The 22364-nt window shown below is 41.9% G+C and overlaps 2 protein-coding genes across 2 annotated transcripts in view; one reads left to right on the forward strand and one right to left on the reverse strand.

Moving 5' to 3' along the window:
- LOC308586812 (uncharacterized protein) overlaps nt 1-18474 on the reverse strand; it is a 29392-nt gene extending 10918 nt beyond the window's left edge. Inside the window, exons 1-3 of the mRNA XM_081193921.1 lie at nt 17209-18474; nt 11272-11326; nt 7228-7347 (exon numbers count right to left, since the gene is read on the reverse strand). Of these exons, the coding sequence (XP_081050047.1) occupies nt 7228-7347; nt 11272-11326; nt 17209-17268 (235 nt within the window). The 5' untranslated portion in view covers nt 17269-18474. The remainder of the gene's footprint in view (nt 1-7227; nt 7348-11271; nt 11327-17208) is intronic.
- The window catches only part of AK5 (adenylate kinase 5), an 88525-nt gene continuing 72467 nt past the window's right edge, over nt 6307-22364 (forward strand). The window contains exons 1-5 of the mRNA XM_081193798.1: nt 6307-7004; nt 15431-15617; nt 19274-19441; nt 21367-21536; nt 21651-21764. Coding sequence (XP_081049924.1) covers nt 6945-7004; nt 15431-15617; nt 19274-19441; nt 21367-21536; nt 21651-21764 — 699 coding nt within the window. The 5' untranslated portion in view covers nt 6307-6944. The remainder of the gene's footprint in view (nt 7005-15430; nt 15618-19273; nt 19442-21366; nt 21537-21650; nt 21765-22364) is intronic.

Genomic DNA, 22364 nt, shown 5'->3' on the forward strand with positions numbered 1-22364 from the left:
TATAAAACCTTACATTATGTAAAATATAAAACTTCCTGTGAAATGTACATGAGAAATGAGCTTATCTGATATTCAGTTGCAAACCCTGGTGTGTATCCCTGTTTTTTTTCCTTTTCTCTCCTAAAAGTGTAGTACTGAATGCAGTTTTGCTACCGTCAAATCCATCTTTTTCCTTGCTATGAGATGGTTTAATACAGCCGATAAGCCACACCTGGCCATGTAGAGATCACTGGAACTGAACAGATTAATGAGCTCTTGAGACGCCATATTATAGCAAGATAATGATTTAGCTGAAGTTTTTGGATCACACCCTGGAGAACTAAAGTATATTTAAGGCCTACTGCTGTGCTCCCAAAACTGTGGCATGTGAGGTGATGCAGTATTTGGCAGCACTAATGATGATGGCTGCAAAGCTGCGGCCACCACAAACCTGCTGGGTTTTTATGAATCTGGCCTCTGGTACTGGCCTGGCTAAGGATGACTGAAGTCAGAAAGAGACTCAGGAAAGAGTCATACAGCTTGAAGAAGCTAAAGAGCCAAGAAATTTGGCAACAATGTAAGAAAACGTTTGGGGGGGGGGAGAAAAACAGATAGCCAGTGGTATACGTGGTTTTAATGCATAAGAACAAAAAAAATCTATTTTGGATCAGACTAAACATCCACTTAGTCCATCCTGTTTCCCACAACAGGACCTGAGCCTAAAATGGAGGGGCTGACAGCATTAGCACCCTAAGGGCCTTGCTTCCCTCATAGCCACAGCCTTGGATTCAAACAGAAATCTAACATCACTCTGACACTCTCTCCAGCTTACTGCTTTTTCCTCTAACTCACATCACTGGAAAACTCTCTGCCTTCAACTCTGGCTTTGTCTTTTTAACTACCTGCCAGTTGAGGGAGGGGCCTCACTCATTTCTTTGTTCCCTTAATGGCCCATCACCCACAAGATTCCCACATCAGGAAACTAGTGTGGCTCTCTGCATACAGTCTACTCCAGAGGTCAGCAAACTTTTTCAGCAAGGGGCCGGTCCACTATCCCTCAGATCTTGCGGGGGGGGCAGACTATATTGGGGGGGGGGATGAACGAATTCCTATGCCCCACGAATAACCCAAAGATGCATTTTAAATAAAAGGGCACATTCTACTCATGTAAAAACACGCTGATTCCCGGACCATCCGCGGGCCAGATTGAGAAGGCGATTGGGCCAGATCCGGCCCCCGGGCCTTAGTTTGCCTACCCATGGTCTACTCCTTTTCCCCAAACTCATAACAATATAAAAGTATGCAGCATTCCAAATGTGTCCCTACTATAGATTTGCAGTTGAATATTGTCAATTTTATTCTAAGTCCCTTTCCTAATGATCCCTAGCATGGAATTTACCTTCATCACAACAGCTGCTGCATACTGAGTTGATATTTGCATGCTTCTCTGGCATCTTACTCTTATTATATGTACTGATCATTTGCGACAGAGAGGGACCCTTGAGACATCCATGTGATATTACTGAATCTCTTGAGCCTGAAACAACACTCTCTCCCCTCCAATCCCCACAGAAAACAAATTAGCAAAAGAAAGTATCAAACAGCACACCCCTACACAAATCTACATACTGTACTCAAAAGTCTCATTGTACTCATTGGGGCTTACACTTAGTTATAACTGTGTGTAAGTTTGTAGCCTAAAGGGTGGAAGAGTATATTTTAACATTAGGAAAAATCAAAGGCTCCAATAATGAAGAAAGCAAGGAAGAACACCAGCTAGTATGTGATGTGAGACTTTGACATTTGTCAAAAAAGATTGCAGGAAGGTCGGCTGGGGACAAATGTCCCCATCGAGATAACAAGAAACAGAACACCAGTTAGAGACAGTCAGTATTGGAAGATGATATCAGATACAGAGTGCAGTCTAGCTCTTCAGCATTGGGTAGGGACTGATGCCCAGGGCTGGAGGGGAGGGTGATAGGCTATTCTGCTTCTCAGGGGTGCTACCAGATAGAACAGATGTTTCTCATGCACATAACCTTTTTCCAGTATCCACAATACATTACTTGCATAAAAAGGCCAAGCCTGCATGAGTTCTGGATTTAACCTTTCTGGGGGAAATCTGTTAAGTTTAAACAAACAAACAAACAACTGATGCCAATGACCCATTTACAATATTAAGCCTTCATTTGAAAGCACCCCAAGTTACACCCAGCAGATGAGCAGAGGTATTTCATATTCTACTCATATTCAAATGAGATTGCAGAGAAGACGGGTGGATTTTTTTTTTCATCCAGAGTTTACAGTGGAAGATGTAGGGCTGTGCCTGAACTAACTTTCTCAAGAAGGGAGTCAGAGGAACTAGGGAAATATTGGTGACAAGAAGCTTTATTAACAAATTAAAAACTGACTCTTTGCCAGGTCTAGATGGTATTCACCTAAGATTTCTTAAAGAACTAAAATGTGAAATTGCTTATCTCCTAACAAATATATATAACTTGTCTCCAAGATCAGCCTCTATACCTGAGGGCTGGAGGAAATTGGCAATGGAACACCAATTTGTTTTAAAATAGAAAAAGACATCTATAAGAGATCCAGGAAATTACAGGCTGGTTAGCATAAAGTCTGTTTCAGGAAATCTGGTGGAAGCCATTATTATACAGTATACAGAATTACCAAGCACATAGAAGAACCAGTATGGCTTCTGCAAGGTACTTGCTAACCTTTTAGAGTTCTTTTGAGAATGTCACCAACCATATAGATAGAGGTGAGGCAGTTGGCATTGTGTACTTGAATTTTCAAAAAGCTTTTGGTAAATTACCTCACCATAGACTCCAGAGTAAGCTTAGCAATCATGGAATAACAGAAGAGGTCCTCTTATGGATCAATAACTAGTTATGGAACCAGAAAAGAGTAACTAGGTAGTTCTCCCTATGGATGGATGCAGAAAGTTGAGACATTGAGATATGTCCTTTTAAACTTGTTCATTACTGATCTAGAGTTAGGGGTGATCAGTGAGGTAGCCAGGTTTGCCAATAACACCAAATGGTTCATGAAGGATATTATAAAAAGTGATTGCAAGAATCTCTGCAAAGTGGGCAAATGGGCAGTAAAATGGCAAGTGTGTAATTCAAATGTAAGCAAGCGTAAAGTGATGCACGCTATTGCTCCTTCGATATGTTGTGAGCCACTTCGGCCACAGTTTTGAGGGTAAGCGGCATACAAATTCAAATGAACGGTAAGTTCAGTAGAGTTTACTCCCAAGTATTTTTAGCAGGGGTGCACAAGAGCCACATTCTATCATGGACAACCTTTGGTGGCCACATGCAAGTGGCCACATGCAAGTGGTGCATGGTGCCAGAGGCAAAAGTGAGTCCTGCAATGGTTGTTACTCTAACCTTTGCACAGTAACTTACATTTCAGCTATAATACATGCTTGAGGCTCCTCTCCAATCTCCATCTGGATAAGTAAGAGGCATTACCACAGTTCAAGAACTCATTCCAGCCAGGCAAAAACTCTTGAGAAGGGCACAGAGTAGAGGTGTGGACAGGGGATAGCTAGCCTGTGTGTTGGTGTGGCCTGGAGAGTGTCTTAAGAGAGCTCCAGAGGGCCTGAGAGATTCTCTACCCCTGGAGTATAAAACTGAAGCCCATTTCCAGGGAAGGACCTGGCAACCCTTAAGTGTCATGGAAATGAGTTGGCAAAGAAAGATTCTAGAAATCATCAAATGGCACTGTTCATTTTCATTACTGTGAAGTCATCTGGATTTGGCTCAAAAGGGAGGCAGTAATAGAAAGAAGCTTGGATGAACACTGGTTTGGTCACATTACAAGCATGGATAAGCCAGAGAGCCTGACTGGTAGGCAAGAGAGGATGAAAAAGGCCAAACGAATATGGACTGAGATAGAGGGATTGATCTAGAGAGCAAAGCTAGTCAGGAATTGGCAAGTACCCTGTTTACGTTAAAAGGACAGGTGGTCATAATGATGATTTCATTATTTTCACAAATGTATTTTCAAATGCTTCAGGATAATAGCCAAGCTGTCTATGCATTTGTGGTTATGAGACCAAGATTTTAAAGAAAGGTCAATTTTCCTTTTAAGGGGGTATTTTTACTTTCCTGAGGGTGTCTCCTGTTAGTTGTCGCTGTAAAAAGGGCATTGCATTGCTAGAATTATCCAATCCAGAATGTCAATTGTTATGTTGATCTAGCTAGACATATTCTGCATGCTTTAAGTTGCCATATATTTCCCAGCTGTTGTTCCTGATATTTTTGGATTTGGTCTACAGAGAGCTTCAGCATTGTCAGACAAGCCCTTCACTCTGAGTGTTCCCTGCAAACAATAAAAGATCACACTATGTGATCAGAAGATTAACTTGCTATAGTGCCAACTCCTTAGAATGCAGATGCACCCTCCATCCGAGCAGTGTGCATGTTGATCAGAAAGGGGGGAAAGGAACGCCAGTGAATTTTATTGACAAAAACAGAACTACTGCTATATAAATTCTAAAGGTCAAGATGTAGCATCTGAAAAGCAGGAATTGAATTTGTTTCTGTATGACAACAATTTCTGTCAGATTTTGTTCTGAGCAAGCTACATTTATCCCCATGATGGTTGATCATGGGGTATGTGTGTGTGTGTGTGTGTGTGTGTGTGTGTGTGTGTGTGTGTATACACACACACATACATACACATGCACAATTATATATATATATATATATATATATATATATATATATATATATATATATATATGCTTTCGTAGATTTTCACGGGTACAGGAATGCAGGTTTTGGTGTCTTCGGGTGTCTTCCCGTGTAAGAGTTGGGGTGTCTAGGCGACGTTTCGACGAGGTCTCACTCGTCATCTTCAGGCTGGTGCTTTCGGCTTCTTGTTACTGGAACAGAGCAGGATCTCAGTGTTTGAGTTCCTATAAATACTGTTGAGGGGGTGTGGTGTATAGCCTCAACAGTGGTGTATTTCTTGAGTTTAGCAACTAATCCACACCTAATGACCCTCCTAAGTGGTACTCAGAATATCACTCAAGAAATCACTCAAGATATCCCTCAAGTAATTAATGAACAAAAGAAGAAAAGACACACTAACCTGGGAACCTCCTCTCTGCCCAGAACGTTGGAGGCTATACACCACACCCCCTCAACAGTATTTATAGGAACTCAAACACTGAGATCCTGCTCTGTTCCAGTAACAAGAAGCCGAAAGCACCAGCCTGAAGATGACGAGTGAGACCTCGTCGAAACGTCGCCTAGACACCCCAACTCTTACACGGGAAGACACCCGAAGACACCAAAACCTGCATATATATATATATATATATATATATATATATATATATATATATATATAAAATAATATATATACACACACACACACATATACACATATATATCTCGATCCTATGTCCCACAAAGGGAAGTTCTACTGCAACTTTTTGTATATGATATTTCCCAGTTATCAGGACAAGCACTTTGGCCTCAATCATTTATTCAGTTTATGGTCTTAACTGGGGCTCTGTGGTACATACTCCCTGGTCTTTTCGCTGCATGCAAAGTTACTGTCATCTGATTATCACTAGTCAGGGTATCAAGGGCCTTATTCCCAGCTGAAGGAAACTGACAGTCTGAGAGAGGCAGGAGGAGCAAGGAAGATGTTTGCATATGACTGTACAATATGTTGGCTTGGTATGAGAGTTGGTATGAGGGCCAAGTATGGCATAGAAAAGAGAAAGTAGTAGGCATTCAGAACGCACCTCAGCTTAACACCATAACTGCTCCTTGGGAGCCATCAGGGCTGTCAAATCGAAGGCGGCTGTCAAAAATGGAGGCGATTTTGGCTCTGCACGCGGTAGGTTGTCTTGTCCTCTTGCCCAACAGAAACGGGCGTATTCCTAAATTTTTCCTTAACTTGGCCAAATAGCCCTTTGGGCGTTTAAAGGGGGGCAGTAATCGACGTGGGGGCAACATGTTAAACCACCCTTCCTTGCACTGCCCCGATCCAACTATCCCTGCCCTGCCTCCGTGGCTGCTTTTGAAACACACTTGCGACGCATTTATATAAAGGCCAAACGTACATGCTGAACCAAACATAGTACCAGAACCTCAGCCAATTCCACGTGGGCGATCATTTCTGGCCGCCCTTTGAGAACACGAACCCATCGCCCTAGGTTCTTCGCCGGTTCCTTCCTCTCTCCACCTTGTCCGTGCGCTTTCACACGCAAATACACACACACACACAGAGAGAGAGAGAGAGAGAGAGAGAGAGAGAGAGAGAGAGAGAGAGAGAGAGAGAGAGAGAGAGAAGCTCCTTTGGAGCAGAGAAACTCAGCTCTGGCGTCTCTCTGTGTGTTTGCGAGAGAGGAAACCCTGAATTTCTTCAACTGTTTCGCCCTTAAACTTGGTGGGGGTAGGGGGATCCGCTTTAGGAAAGACTTCCTGACCCTCGCAGGGCGCACCCCAGTCGGTTATCTCGGACGACGAGCTTCCCCTGGAGATTATTATTCTTGATAGTACTGGCAATTTGTTCAGGGGACACCACGTGTGCGGTGGCGCGGCGCCTGTGTGCATTTTGGCTTGCACACAGCACGGCGGCATCGTGCGATCCGGAGTCACCCCCCTCCCCGGCTCCTTTCCAACAGCAGCAGCCACCCACTCCCGCCACCCAGCACCACCCAGCTTGCCTGGCGGCGCGCGGGCTGGGCTGCGAGGAGAGGGGAGGTGCTGGCTCAGGCTCCGTCTCTTCTCCCTCCTCTTCCTCCTCTCCGATCCCCTTTCCCTGCGGGAGCGAGCGCTTTGCAAGGACAACGAAGGCTCTCGAGTGCGGGGCGAACGAGGCGAAAACACCCGCCCCCCTTCCCTGCCCCGCGGTAAAGCCGGGCAGAAGCGCCCAGCAGCCAGCCAGCCAGCAACCCCGGCCGCGCCACCGCCCTTTCTCCGCCAGGAGGCATGAGCACCTGCGACGCCAAGGACTATCTGGCCAAGAGGGAGATCCCGCAGCTTTTCGAGGTAAAAACCCTCCTCGCCAGCCGGTGGACCCCGGCAGCTGCTCACCTCTCGCCTCTGGACCCTGGGTGGAGCAAGTTCCCACGAAGTCTAGGGGAGACTCACAGGATGGAGGTGGGGGGCGAGGCTGTGGGATCTAGGGCAAGGTGGGAGCGCACGGAGCAAGGGCAGCTGCCCGGCATATTGAAGGGGCAAGGCTTGTTTCGAAGGGAGGAATGTCACTTACTCCAGACTTCGCCTCTGACCTCTTTCGCCTTCTTCCTGCACAGTTTTCCAAGATCTAAAACGATGGTTGCGGACTTTTGCCCCTTCCATAGCATCCGTGATTTGGGAGACATACGAGACCCTACAGGCAAAGGGGGGGAATTGGGGTAGTTAGTACGGCAAGGGAAAAGGCATCCTCCTACCCCTGTCTGCTTGTCTTGGGTATCCAAAGAGATGCCTTCGCTTACAGAGCAGATTGTGCATCTTCTCAGACCCCTGCCTGCTTCCTTTTGCCTTGCTCACCTAGCCTGATTCTGCGGAGCAGAGAGAGGAGTTAACGTTGTCCTCCCACTCTACTTTTAATGGATCTGGAAGCTTTCTTGCCTCCGGTTGCCTTGGCTCCTCTAGCTGCTTGTAAGGCAGCATTGATCCGACCTTGTGAGATGTGAATATGTGTGGAATTGGTGATCAGAAAAGCAGGAGGCAGGAATGTGTCACCTCCCATGGAATTCTCTGAAAGCTCTACATATCTTGACTCCAGGGTGAATGGATGGAGCAGTCAGTGGAGATGCTGCTGCAGTTTATTTTCTCCTAGGCTGCATGCCTCATGCAGCCATGAATGCTTCCTGTGATCAAAACTGTGATATTTAAAAGGGAACATGATTGGGTAGCTAAAGTGAAAATACAAAGTCAGTTGCTTATGCTACTTGAGACCTAAAGGGATTTGGTCTCAAGCATGTTCATCTGAACATTTTGGCACACTTAGGGTCCCAGTCTCCATTCCAAAGAGTATTTTCATTGTCATTGCGTCAAATCTGTTTAATGAGAATTTTTACCCATAACATAAATTCTCCCTTCCCTCTGCTGGTGTTTTCATTTGTCTCATGGAATTCTTACTTTAGGGGATTCTGTAAGAAATATTTCTTTCTTTTCAGCAAATGACTGAAAATACCTAAGATGAATTTGTGAGTTATTTAAATGTTTAAATGGGTTAATTATAATTAACCCACTTGTAGTATCTGAACATAACAGTAAATCACAAATGCTACGTGCAGAGAAGTTTAGAAAGAGAAGTTTGTGTATTTTGTGTATTTATAGATTATAAATAGTAAAATTATTGATAGAATAGTTTTGGGGAGTGCAGTCCTATACATGTCTACTCAGAAAGTAGCTCCATTGAGGATTCCAGGTGGAAAAATCGAAGTTAGAGACAGAATTGTTAGAACCAAAGACTAAGATGCTTTCAAGAATGTATAACTTGCTGCTTAAATGGAACACTCAAGATGAGACAGTTAAATCAGCCATGATAAAATGGGCTCAGGACATTGGGTATAACATCATGTTTGAGGACTGGGAAAGGTTATGGACCACCGGAATGAAATTCACGGCATGTAATGCCCTGAAGGAAAATATTATGAAGATGATATATAGGTGGTACATGACTCCAGTCAAGCTTGCAAAAATATATCACCTGTCTGATAATAAATGTTGGAAATGCAAGGAGGCTGAAGGGACATTCTTTCACCTCTGGTGGACTTGTCCAAAAGTGAAGGCCTTCTGGGAAATGATCTATAATGAGTTAAAAAAGGTATTTAAATATACCTTTACCAAGAAACCGGAGGCCTTCCTTCTGGGCATTGTTGGCCAGAAAGTGTTAAAGAAGGACAAAAAATTTTTCATGTATGCAACTACAGCAGCAAGAATACTTATTGCAAAACATTGGAAAACACAAGATCTACCCACACTGGAAGAATGGCAGACGCAACTGATGGACTATATGGAACTGGCCGAAATGACTGGCAGAATCCGAGATTTGGGAGAAGAAACAATGGAAGAGGATTGGAAAAAGTTTAAGGACTATTTACAAAAACACTACAAACTGTATGAATGTTAAGAAATTGCACGATTTAGAAAACTAAGGTTCCAGCAACTCGATTGAAAGATATATAAAATTAAGTGATATACAAGAAAAGATCGAAACTTAAAGTAATAATATGTTTAAACTTAAGTAACAACTATTTGATAAAAACTACTTGAAGTTTAGAAATATAACATTTGAAAAGTATAAATTAAGAAATGAAACAAGGTAATAATTTGCTGGCACTTTTAATACAAAGAACGCACGGTAGGGAGATGTGAGGAAGTCCAGTTAGTTATACAAAAAAAGGGTTATGAACAGTTGTGCTTTTTCTCTTTCTTTGTTTTTTGCTTTGCTATATTATTTGTTGGTGTAATTGTATGTCTCTTTTGTTTGTTATTTCTTTGGTGAAGGGTTTTTATGTAACTGTTAAATGATCTTCTATTTTATGTTTGAAAACTGAATAAAAATATTTATAAAAAGAAAGAAAGAAAGTAGCTCCATTGAATTCAATGGAAAGTGTGTATAATAGTCAAGCTAACACCCTAATCGTTTCAAGGTGCCTATGATATTGCTATGCTATTGTTATTTTATTAATCATTATACAACATATCTAATATCTAAATGCCTTACAATCTATATTCTTGCTTGTTGTCACAAAAAAATCAGGATGATAGGTCACTCTTACTCCCATTTAAGCGTTATAAACATGAGGCAGTGGGATTACATGGGAGCTTTTGATGTTTGATACAGAAGGACTAAATTTGTGCCAGGACAACATAGTTTCTGCTGCAATTAAAAAGGTGATTCTGCTATGTACATTAATTCATGCAAATGAAGGACATTTTGATATATTTGCTTATTTTGCAAATATCTACTCATTATTTGTTCTCCCTTCTGGTCATAGAGAAGAGTGAGAAACTAAGTAAGGCTCTACAGACTTGCCCAATAGTTATCTTGCTCAATTGTCTTACTATTCACCTATGCTTCTGATGTTTCACTACACTTCCCCCACACTTTCTCTACTGTTTTCAAAGCTGTAAGACACAGGTGGGGAACCCAAGATCTGATCTCATACAGGTAGGAGTGGAGGGAGCCTTAGGTGGGAGGGAGCCTTAGGTGGGAGAGAAAAGAAGTAGGGATGGGAAATGGGAAAGCAGAAATAAATAGAAGGATGGAAGGAGGAGGGAGCTATTAGCGTAGACCTTTGGCAAGAATGGTATGTTCTTCCTTTGGCATCCTGTTGTGCTGGGAGGAAGAAGGGAGGGATGGGGAGACTATTCCCCTCCACACACTGCTGTAAGGGCTGGAAACTTTTAAAAACCAATACAAACAGGGACATTGACAGGATGTTGACTTTTACACTGAACAGCAGAATGCGGACAGGTTTGTTCATAATAGTTAGCATGAATTGTTATACAGATTTGACGTAATAATTTGACAAGTTGCATTGTAGCAATCAAACAGTTTGGGCTGGGATGTGTGTGTGTTCTTTCCCCTCCATCCCTTTTCCCATTTTATTTTCTGCAACATACCAACTTCTTATATACTTTAATGCAAGCTGGTTCCATAGTGGAGGAGGATGTTAATCAATGACGCAAGTTAAAACTTTTTTTAAAATTCAGTTTTTAAAATTCCCTTTGATTAGCATCATGCCCAGTTTTGAATTTGTTGCCCAGGATATAATATCTCTCTCTGCTGGCAGCTGTCATCTAGAGATTTGAAGCAACTCTCATCTCACTGTACCATCTGAATTGAGAAAGACAGTCTAAGTGGTGAATTGACGTCTGCAGACGCTCATGGTCGGGATGTGGGTCAATAAACTAAAAATGAATCCAAAGATGAATTTTGTTTGGGGTGGGGGGCAGCCTCAACACCAGGAATTGGTAGGACAGGCTGTTCTAGACAGGCATTCCTCTTGGAGGAACAGATGCATAGTATGGGGGTACTTGTGGGGTCGTCGTTGTTACCTGAAGCCCAGGTGACCTCAGTGGCTAAAAGTGCTTGTACTCAGTGTCAACAAGTGTGCCGCAGTTATCTACACACAGGTAACTTGTAGTTTAGACTATTGTAATATGTTTTATGCAGGGCTGCCCTTGAAAATGGTCCCAAAGTTGCAACTGATGGAAAACACTGTAGCTAACATATTATTGGGTGCCCTAGAGCCCTTGCAAGTACAATCAACCTGGAAACAATTGTACTGATTACCTGTTTGTCTTTTGGGCAGACAGAAGGCAGGGCAGCAAAAGGAAAAGTAGGCTCCCTGGGGAGCAAGAAGGGAATATGAGAGAAAGGGGGGGAAATATACAGATTATTATTATTATTAGATGGCTTTCACACAAAATGTGTCTCAAAGGAACCTGCAAATTAAGCTACAAATAATATCAAAGGCATTAAAACCACATTTTAAAAGTCATAAATGAGAGACTATCTTAAAAAGGTAATGCATCCATGTTATTTATTTATTTAAAGGCTTTTGTAAGCCACTTAATATTTTAAAAATCTCTAAGCAGGGACAAATCCTACCCACCCCACTACAAGCATTACAGATAGGCCAATGCGCTCCACATTAACAACCAAATGCCTGGGTAAACATAAATGTTTCAGCCTGGTGTCTAAAACAGGCAGTGATAGTACCAGGTGTGCTTCCCTGGGGAATGCATTCCCCAAATGGGGAGCCACCACTGAAAAGGCCTGTTCTCATGTTGCCACCCTTTTAGTTACCAGCATGTAGACAACAGACGTTAGGCTAAGCCTGTCTAGATAGGCTTGCAGCTGAATCACTAGCTAAAACTGATGGAAGACAATTTGCACCATCTAGGCTACTTGTGTCCAGAATGACAGTAGTGGATGCAGAAGTAGTCCCAGGCTTTGCACCTGCTCCCGTAGTTGGAGAGTACACCCACCACCACACCTGCAAATGTAAAGGAGAAATAGAGCTGCATGTCATCAGTATATTGCTGACAGTACATCCCAGATCTCCATATGACCCCACTCAGTGACTGATGTGGTCAGTGGGAGACCCCCACAGGACCTCACATTGGAGCCAAACAACATCATCCCCCATTTTTATCAGTCATGAGAAGCAAGGTGCACAGCTCATTGTCCAAACCAAGCACCTGGTTAAGCTGTACTAACTGAAACTCATCCAACACAACAGGGCTAAGGAATGCTTTGGATCCCTTTTTAGATTCATCTGCTTAAAACCAGAGTTGAGGTCCCAGCAGATGCAAACAATTTTATCCTCAAAATGCTTTGCAAAAAAGTCACAGCAGGCCACTGTGTATTCTGCACCTCCTTTGGACCAGAATGTTCTGATGGCAGACCATCCTAATAGGCCCTCACCTCTGTGGTGGGGAAAAGCTGCTGAAAGCCTAAATCTCAGCTGGAGTAGATCCAACCCAACCATGAAAAAGGACTGATGTTGCAGTCCCACCCACGGTGAGACGCACCTTGCCAGAATTCAAATTGCTGGCTGGCGGGATCTCCTGTCACACCATGCAGCCGGCCAGAGATTTCCCAACTGCTGGCTCCCAGCCAGATGTTGCTCCTGGGGTGCTTGAGCCCCAGCACTGCTGGCCTGCAACCACTGCCCACCCCTGTACCAGGGAAGTGGCCATTACTATCCCAGATTAAGCACTTTCTGCCCATTCAAGACAACCAGATTCAGAGCATGGCCTACCACATGCCTTGGGCTGACCTTTATTTGTTATACACAAGATACACCATAGTTATATCTTATGCAGTGTTTATGGGACAGATATATTCTTTGTACATATGAGAAGACGTTTTGAACTTTAAAGTGTAAACTGTTCTTTTGAACTATTCCGAAGAGGCTTATGGTGATACTGCCCCTTTAAGACTGGTTTATGGGAATGGGTTAGAACCTCAGAAATAATGAGCTTACATACAGCTGTCTTCCAATAAGGCTTCAAGGCCGGTGTCACAAGGTAATTGGGTGGTCTTAAGTTCCCATAAACCTGGATTGGTGGGAGCTCTTGGCAGCTAGCCAAACCGAGGTCTGCATCTATTTGGGCTTTTGACAGCATCTTGTTCCGTTGCTCAGCCTAGTGAGATTTAAGTGTAAGCGTTTGTTAATTAGTTGGATAAGTTAGTGTTTGTTGTCTTCTTACCTTCTGAGCTATTTTTATCTGTGTAATTATTTACCTTTATCAGTGTAATTATTTCTACAAGAGAGTTTTTCTCATAGGGTTTTGTTTTAGTAAAGTTGGTGTATGATTTTATGAAATTTGGTCTGGTCTGAGTTCCTGAACACTTTAATTTTGACCATGCTTTTCAGACCAAGGATCATCTACCACAAGGCTGCTATGGTGCTATGAGTAAACCTGCCAGCTTCAGTTTTGAGGCCACAGCAGTTTATCTCTACTTCACAAAACTGTAACAGTACAGCAGTTATGTAAAGTGGTTGTTTAACAGATGTTGCCACATCATAAAAATGTATTAGGTTCTTCGGGTCACATATTTCTGGAGTTGCACATTTTTCTCTGTGTGGAATTACAGAGCACACACATTTACCATGGAGTCTTTGTTTACTATGATGAATAGTGTGATTTACGAGGTGTTTACACATCTGTTCAATTGGACAAACTGGCCTTATGTGAAAAGATGTCAGTAATACGCAACAGTTTAATTATTTTACATCATGGTGACTTGAGCAAAATAAATCTGGGCTTACTGATCACTTCTCACTGTTTACTGTACACATCAGGGATGTTTTTATTTCAAGAACACCCTGTAGCTGTGATTTTAAACATACTTAGACCATTCAAACATTCAAGAAAAGATTTGGCACTATCCACCAGGACCATATTGCTTTGGAATGCAAATGAGGAATCATGTAATTGAACTATCTCTCAAATCAGAAAGCCCATGCATGTGGAATATCTACATACCCGATTGGGAAGATAATGAACCTATTCATTAACTTATTTATAATCAACATTTTCATAAAATATATCAATCAGCAAAAATAAAATCAGCAAAAAAGCATCCATGAAAACAACATTAAAAACATCAAACATCAATGATGCAGCATTCCCCACGGAGGAAGAATCTAATATGCCAGATCTTTCAAATACAAATTGCCAGCTGCCTTTTAAAGTGGTATAGCCTGTAGCCAACACTACTATATGCTTTTTAGGGAACATTTGTCTATTTATTCATAGGAAGGTGATGTGTATTGATACCCGGATCATGAATTTCACAGAATTATATGATTAGAAGAAATCTAATGAATCATCCTGCTAGGATGTTCCTCACCAACATTCATGAATTCATTCAGTAACAGTGGGGTTTTTTAAAAAAATATTGATGCATTTACTGTTATGTGGAGCAGATGCTCTATAAAATGGGTATAATTTACTGTGTCATTGGTGGGTGAAAAATGAAGTAAAACAAATAGAAAACATCCTACAATTTCCATTTATTTAAAATACTCTTCCAGGCATCAAGCAGGGCCATAGTGATGCCTTTAAGCAGCTTTTGTTGTCTATGTGATAAGTTACCAATATGTCTACTGAATCTAAATATAGTCATAATTCGACCTATTGAACTTAAAGGGTACTGCATTTATCATGACTAAAGTCCCATTGATTTCAGTGGTTCTTTTCTAAGTGTGACTAAGTAGCAAAATAATCAGGGAAACTTGTTCCATAACAAGATAGAAGTCTTGAAAATGATTTGCTATTCTATCACCAAGTGCTTCATTATATACTACCACATGTATAAATTACCAATGTGTACTACTATCTGGGTGGGGAAAGGGAATGGGATTTCTGAATTTTTATTGTTGTGTCCTTCAGGATTTTATGAACCTAACAAAATATTGCAAATAAGCCTTGGGGCATATATTTAAGATTTCAGCCGCACTGAGTTGGTTGAAATAAAGAAATAGGGGGAAACCAACTCATTTGGCAATTTTGTACTTAGCAATGGTCCTGCAATACCCTAATATACAAATTGATTCAACTGCTATGTTTGGATTGTTTCCAAGGTAGTCCTATTTAAATCAGTGGCATTTAACTTGCTTAGCTTTGTTGATTAAGAAGGCCTATGAGTGTTCATTGGAAGCATTGTTTAACGAAAAATGTTCATATTTCATGCTTTTCCTAAAAGCAAAAAGCAGCTAATAAATCAAGTCTTCATGTGCAGCAATGTTATGTTTTCATAAGTCACACTTATAATTTTAGGAGGCTTAAACCTGTGTAATTTCTTAAGTTTGCCATAAAATGGAAACCTGAAATAACAGGAAAAAATGGGATTGGTATATAACAAAGTTAATTGTTAGACTGCAATCTTGTTTTCAACTTCAGTGGCATATAAATCACTTTGGGGCATTATGTTTCAGAGTTTGTTGAATGGATTAATGTGCTACAAACCCGATGATCCAGTCGAATACCTGGAAGGTTGTTTACAAAAAGTGAAGGAGCTGGGAGGAGCAGAAAAAGTAAAATGGGACACTTTTGTCAGTCCAGAAAAAAGGACACTACCTGCACTGAATGGCAGCCAGTCAAGAAGATCCTTTTACAGGAATGGTAAGATTTATTTATTTTTGTATCAATTTTACATTTCAGCTTGGATTCAGTTGACAAGCTGAGTAGAATGGGTAAGCCACTCACTGTATGATTTGAAGGTGGTAGTGATGTGGACACATTGAACATTTGTTTAATGCTTTATTAGCACATTAATTAATTGTGATGTGGTCATGATTTGCTGCCTTGTGGCTTCTGTTAGTGATATGTGGCCACATTACATAAATGGGAACCACACCAAATATAAATCAATCAACAGCTGTAGAAGGATCCATCTTCATTTGAATTTTGATTCTAATTTAGATTTATTGCTGAATAATCTTTAATTAGATAAGGCTGAAATTCTATTCACTTATTTGGGACTAAGCCCCGTAAAACAGAGTGGGCCATATGAATAGGCAGGAGTGGTGAGCTGTGGCTTCCAGATGTTACTGGACTACAACTCCTATCATCCATGACCATTGTTCCATGCTGGTTAGGGCTAATGAGAGCTGGAGACCAGCAATACCTGGGTGGGGGATGGGGGGGCAAGTGAGTGAGACCCATGATTTCTGTGGAAAAATATACCAGGTTTGTTGGAATTCCAGTTGAATGGAGCAGTCTTTACAGTTGGAGGAGGGAAATAATTTTTCTTCCTATTTAGCAACTCCATCACAATGAAAAGACTTATGATCTGCTTATCTTCAGTTGACTGGCATTGACCAATCTGAGGAACTGTGGTGCTTTCTAAAGTTTGCTAAAGCTGTATAAAGAACAACTTATTTACGATGGGCAAAAATGCAGAAATTGGAATGCTCTGAAAAGCCTTACTAGTGCCAAACATAACAAACAAATACAAGCAAGTGTATTTTCTCAGAAATACCCAGTGCCTAGTCATCATATACAATAACCTGATTGGCATTGCTGATATAATTAATATGGATTAGTTAGAACACCCAGAAAGCTGGGTATAAATCAGCTTGGATTTTAAGCCATTCCAAAAATCAGACTGGGATAACATACAATGTCTATACACAAAGGATACATAGGGAAAGTACCTAATTATTTTGCTGTTGTAAATGTTCCTATAAAGCTACTAGAATTCTATGCAATTTCTTGCTGTAGTTTTTCCTAAGCAATTAAGGCATTTCATGCCTTGTATGTGTTAAAGGAAGTAATTAGATTAAAATGTACACATAATGTCTTAAAACAACGACTCTGGTATGATGTCTTAACATGAATTTAAAATCAGACTTACAAAATACAGTGGTACCTCGGGTTACATACCCTTCAGGTTACATATGCTTCAGGTTACAGACTCTGCTAACCCAGAAATAGTGCTTCAGGTTAAGAACTTTGCTTCATTATGAGAACAGAAATCGTGCAGCAGCGGTGCAGCAGCAGCAGGAGGCCCCATTAGCTAAAGTGGTACTTCAGGTTAAGAACAGTTTCAGGTTAAGAACAGACCTCCGGAACGAATTAAGTAATTAACCCAAGGTACAACTGTAACTATAATAAATTTATCAGCCTGCATGGGTTTTAAATCTGCCCACCTGCCTATATATGCTACATGTGATTCAACAGCTTGAATAATGGGATTTGGCAAGCTGCTTACCCAAGATGAATTGTTACTTGCTGTAGACCAATTTGCAAGGCATATCTTTAAAAGTTTCATATAGACAGCATCTTACTTACTAAACATAACTGGAAGAATGTATTGCCTTAATGTACCAGTTGCTTGAAGTCCATTTAGGAAGCTCAAAATAGCAGGGAATTAATTTGCAGGAAACCACTCACTCTCAGGGGCTTACTTCAAGCACAGAGTTGCTTAGTTTTAAACTTTGTGATGTCCAGTAATAATTGCAACCTGTAGCTTCATTTGCTTTACTGTCTCTTCAGTATGGAAGCTTTGTTTTATCCCTAGAGAGAACTCTATCCCTATTTCCTTAGGAAGCCATGGCAGTTTGCTTAGCTTTGATAAACCATCTGTGATTGTCATTTAATCTCCATTTGTCTGCTGGATTTGCAGAACACAACAAACCAGGTATTGGAAGACCGCAGCCAAATATTTGGCTAGTTGTTTCAAATTGTGTGGCATTTGTCAGTTCTTCAGTCTCTGGCAATATGTAGCTCATCTTTCTGACCATTCTACAATGTGCTTTAAATTTACGGCGTTCGTGTACATGGCCTTTCTTCCACTTTTCCTGGCTTCCTCCTTTCCCTCTGTTCATCACTCTCAGGGCCTCTCCTCATAGCCTAATTTTCTTTGCTCAGGAACAAAGAAAATTTTCCTAGCTCAGACTGAAGCCATGGAGATCCTGCTGTCAGTGTGGACGACACTGAGCTAAGGGGACCAGGGGGGGTCTGACTCAGTATAAGCTACCTCCCTGTCTTTCTTTGTCGCCATCTTTGGGCCCCTCCTGAAGCCCACACCTCAGCAAGGAGCCCACTGCCAATGTCTGGCCTCCCCAGGCCAGCTTCTGCTGCTTCTTTGCAGCCCCTGCCTGTCCATATACCTTCTCTAAGCAAGAAAGCTACGACAAGGAAAAGGAGCAAGACTCTCTGCTCATCTTGCACACTCTGTGAATTGGGGCCTAAGCGAGAGGCTGAGCCAATAGGCCGCAATGGCAGCAGCGAGGAAGACTGTGGCCCACTCAAAACCTTCTCAAAACCACCTCCTGGAACTGCCTGCCTCCATCGGCTTCTTTTGGCCTGCTGGCTGCTTATTCTTCTGACACCTGTTTTGCTAGGCCCATGTTATTTTACGCTTCTTTTCCCTAGGCCAGGAAGCCTGCCTTGTTTCTCTTTCTACTGTTGCGGCAGATTGGCCTAGAGTAGCTTCCAAGAGGAATGTTCTGTTTCATGGTTTGATTTGCCGGGAAGTAGGTTTTTTTAAAAATTAAACTGATAATTGTTTCAAGTACTACAACGTAACTGTTTGCCGTGAGGCATTTTTATATTCCAGCCGCAACCAGCTGGAACTGGTTCTGTGAGGAAAACGTAAAAAGTGGTATTTTACTCAGAGTAGCCCTGTTGGCGTCGGCGGACCTAACTTAATCACGTCCATTAATTTCACTGGCTCTGATTAAAAAATTAGTTGAATCCCACCCAAAGTTTTCTTAAAGGGACAATTTACTTTTCTAACAGCTTGAATGATGTGCAGTACCTGCCTGTGAGATGTTAGAGCAGCCAGTGCCTTTGCTGCCACTGCATACATTACTGCATTCCAGTACAGTGATACCTCAGGTTAAGTACTTAATTGGTTCCGGAGGCCCGTACTTAACCTGAAACTGTTCTTAACCTGAAGCACCACTTTAGCGAATGGGGCCTCCTACTGCTGCTGCACCGCTGGAGCACGATTTCTGTTCTCATCCTGAAGCAAAGTTCTTAACCTGAAGCATTATTTCTGGGTTAGCGAAGTCTGTAACCTGAAGCGTATGTAACCTGAAGCGTATGTAACCCGAGGTACCACTGTACAGATGGATTGAAAACATTACCTGACTGTATAAAAATAAGAAGCCCCTCATTATTATTTTTAATTATTTTTTAGGCAGCCAGAATTTCATGCCAACAGTTGCGTTGTTAAAATATTCCTGATCTTCATTATTGGTAAATGTAAGAAGAGTTCTGGTTTTCATATTTCCTTTTTCTTTTCTTTCTTTCTTTTTACTATTATGAAGTACTCCCAGACAATCCCAACTTTCCTTACCGGCGGTATGAGCGACTTCCTCCAATCCACCAGTTTTCCATAGAGAGTGACACGGATCTCTCAGAAACAGCTGAACTTATTGAAGAATATGAGGTATTTGATCCTGCAAGATCTCGGCCTAAGATCATCCTTGTCATAGGTAAGAAGGCAAGGAGAACGAATAGTTTTCTTGGATTAAGTGTGGCTTTTTAAAAAAACTGTTTAGCCAATGTATTAACTGCTTGAAATGGGTATCAATTCATAGGATAATTTTGGAGGATGAGGGTTAAGTGATGTAGGCAAATTGATTGACCGGCATAAACAAAGAATTGTTTGGAAAACCATATTCAGCAAGTTGCCCAAATGTCGAAGTGTTTTGTTATTAGTGCCAGGGACTGCCAGATGTAATAGGCAGAAGTGGCAGTGCCTCCAGCGTCTCCAGAATAACCAAAAAGCCTCTAAAAAGGAGAAACTATCAGACTTCATATCCAAACCTTTGGGATACCAGGGATTGTTACACCCTATGTGCTTCCTAATAGCACGCCTCTTTCTCATGTTTCATACAGAATGGGCTGTTTCACTTTTATTTGGTAGGGGACAAGGCTGCAACTGGGAAAACCCTTCACCAAATATGGGGGACAGTGTGGCATCCCTCCCTCCGCAAGGTTTCGCCAATTTTAAACCTTTCCCTTTGAAAAGAAAAGGGAGCAAGTGGCCTAACTGGAGAGCAAGCAAGGGAGACACAGCTGGACTGGCAACTTTGAAAAGCAGCGACATTGACAAGAAAGTTTTTCCTGGTCTCCACTGATGGGAGAAGCCTTTGTTTTGATTGCCATTCTTAAGGGTTCTGTTCTCATCAGAAAGAGTTCTTAGCTCTCCTTAGCTCAGTGGTTTTCAACCAGTGTGCCGTGGCACCCTTGGGTGCCTTGAATGATAGTCAGGGGTGCTGCAGGCAACACTGGCCTCTCTCCCTCTTTCCTTCCCTTCCTCATCTGGTGCCCTCTTGCATCTCTGCCTCCCAAAGGCATCCACAGCTGTTTGTTGCAGCAGCCCAACTGGAAGGTCCCCAGGTGAATGGGGGCCTCTGGTGCTGGCCAGGGAGAGCTTCCCAGCCCCCTGTGGGGCAGTGTGAGGAGGCACCTCTCTTTGGGGCAAGGGGGTGCAGCTCAGATACCAGAGGTGGCAGCAGCGGCCGCCTGGAGGACTCCCAAGGAGAGGGATAGGAGAGCAGGCTGAGGGAACACTTTACAAAGGTCTTCAAAAAAGGGTGAGGTGCTGCCAACTGTGCAGGAAAGAGGTGACATAACTGGGCTCCTGAGCCCCACAAGGGTGCCGCAGAAAGAATGCAGTTGGTCAAGGGAGCTGTGAACTTGAAAAGGTTGAAAACCTCTGCCTTAAGTGTTAAAAGAGCAGCATATTTAACCCTTTCCCGAGGCTGCAGCTCAGTGTTAGGTGCTAAGAGGAGGATGAGGGATTCCCATGACAGGTGCTTGAACAACACATTTAACCTAATAGCAGTGTAGAGTGGCATTGCTTACCTGACTTTCCAGTGTCAAGTGTCTCCACCAGATGCTGAGATTGGGAGGGATGAGGGGGCAGGTGCATTGGATTGGCTCCACTGACACACCTGCACAATGCTCCCCTCTGCCTCACCCTTCTCCCTATCTGCAGGTGATGTGCAATGTCAGGAAATGCCACCCTCCCTGTGCTGCCCCACTAGTAGCTTCTGATTTAACCCTTGGTTATAGCAGTCAGGAAGGAAAGAAAGGAAAGGGATTCCCAGGACTATTGCTTGAGTAGTGCATTTAATTCCCATGGCTGCGGTTCAATTGAAATCACACATTTCGTGCACTTTCCCACACTTAACAAGTTTTTTCTCTGTGGAACCCCTTGGGCTGCATTGTGGCACTCCAGGGTTCCATTGGACCGCAGTCGTAAGAAATATCCTAGTGTGCAGCTAGTTAGCAATTTGGAGAATGTTACATTCCACATCTTTGGGAAAGATTTTGGCAGACTGGCACAGGTGGTGGGTAGTTCGTAATGAATCTGAGAAAATATAATTGCCTTTTTTCTTATAAATAATAGGTGGCCCGGGGAGTGGAAAGGGAACCCAGAGTCTGAAAATAGCTGAACGCTATGGATTTGAGTACATATCTGTTGGTGAATTGTTAAGAAAGAAGATCCACAACACAAGTAGTAATCGAAAGTGGAGCCTGATTGCCAAGATAATTACCACTGGAGAGTTAGCCCCACAGGTATAAACATGGCAATGGCATATTACTTGCTGTGGCAAGATTTTTGCATGCATTCTTAATATATACTATTAACAAACTAATAAACCTTCTTGTGCTTGTTTTTCACACTGCAAGGAAACAACCATCACTGAGATAAAGCAGAGATTAATGCAGATTCCTGATGAAGAGGGTATTGTTATTGATGGATTTCCAAGAGATGTTGCTCAGGCTCTTTCCTTTGAGGACCAAGTAAGATATTTGTTATTCAAGACAACTTAACAAGTTTAAAGAAAAATATGATAAGCTCTTTTTGTTAAGAAGCTGAATCCCAGAAAGACTAAATATTACTCTTTTTAGATCAGTAGGCATTGCCCCAAATTCTTTGTAAATGCTTGATTATATGCAGATCAAAGGTTGTTTTCTTGACATACATTTTGGGAGTATCATGATCCCATGCTCTTCAAAACAATCAGAATTCTGTCATGTATCGAACAATGACAGCACTTTCTTTCCTATATAATTAAATGGCTCCAAAGGGAAGAAAAAGATCCTATTTAACAAATCATATTTTTCATACATTCCTGATTTTAAAAGCAAAGAGAAAAGGTTATTCCTTAATGGCACATTTTCAGTGCTCATTAGGAAGAGCACAATTTCATCAGCATATTTTTTCACACAGAGAGGCAGCCTCAAGGTTATTATGGGCTTCTGAACTAGAATACAGCATTCATACAATAGCTTTTGTAAGACAAACGTGTTAGGTAATAGTACACCTTTTATTGAATTAGCTTTTTGTGTGATCTCAAATTTTGCTTTAACTCAGTTTACTTTGCTATTAAATTTTTATTG

This window comes from Podarcis bocagei (genome assembly GCF_964188305.1).
Source record: "Podarcis bocagei genome assembly, chromosome: 5".
In the NCBI taxonomy this organism is placed as follows: Eukaryota; Metazoa; Chordata; class Lepidosauria; order Squamata; family Lacertidae; genus Podarcis; species Podarcis bocagei.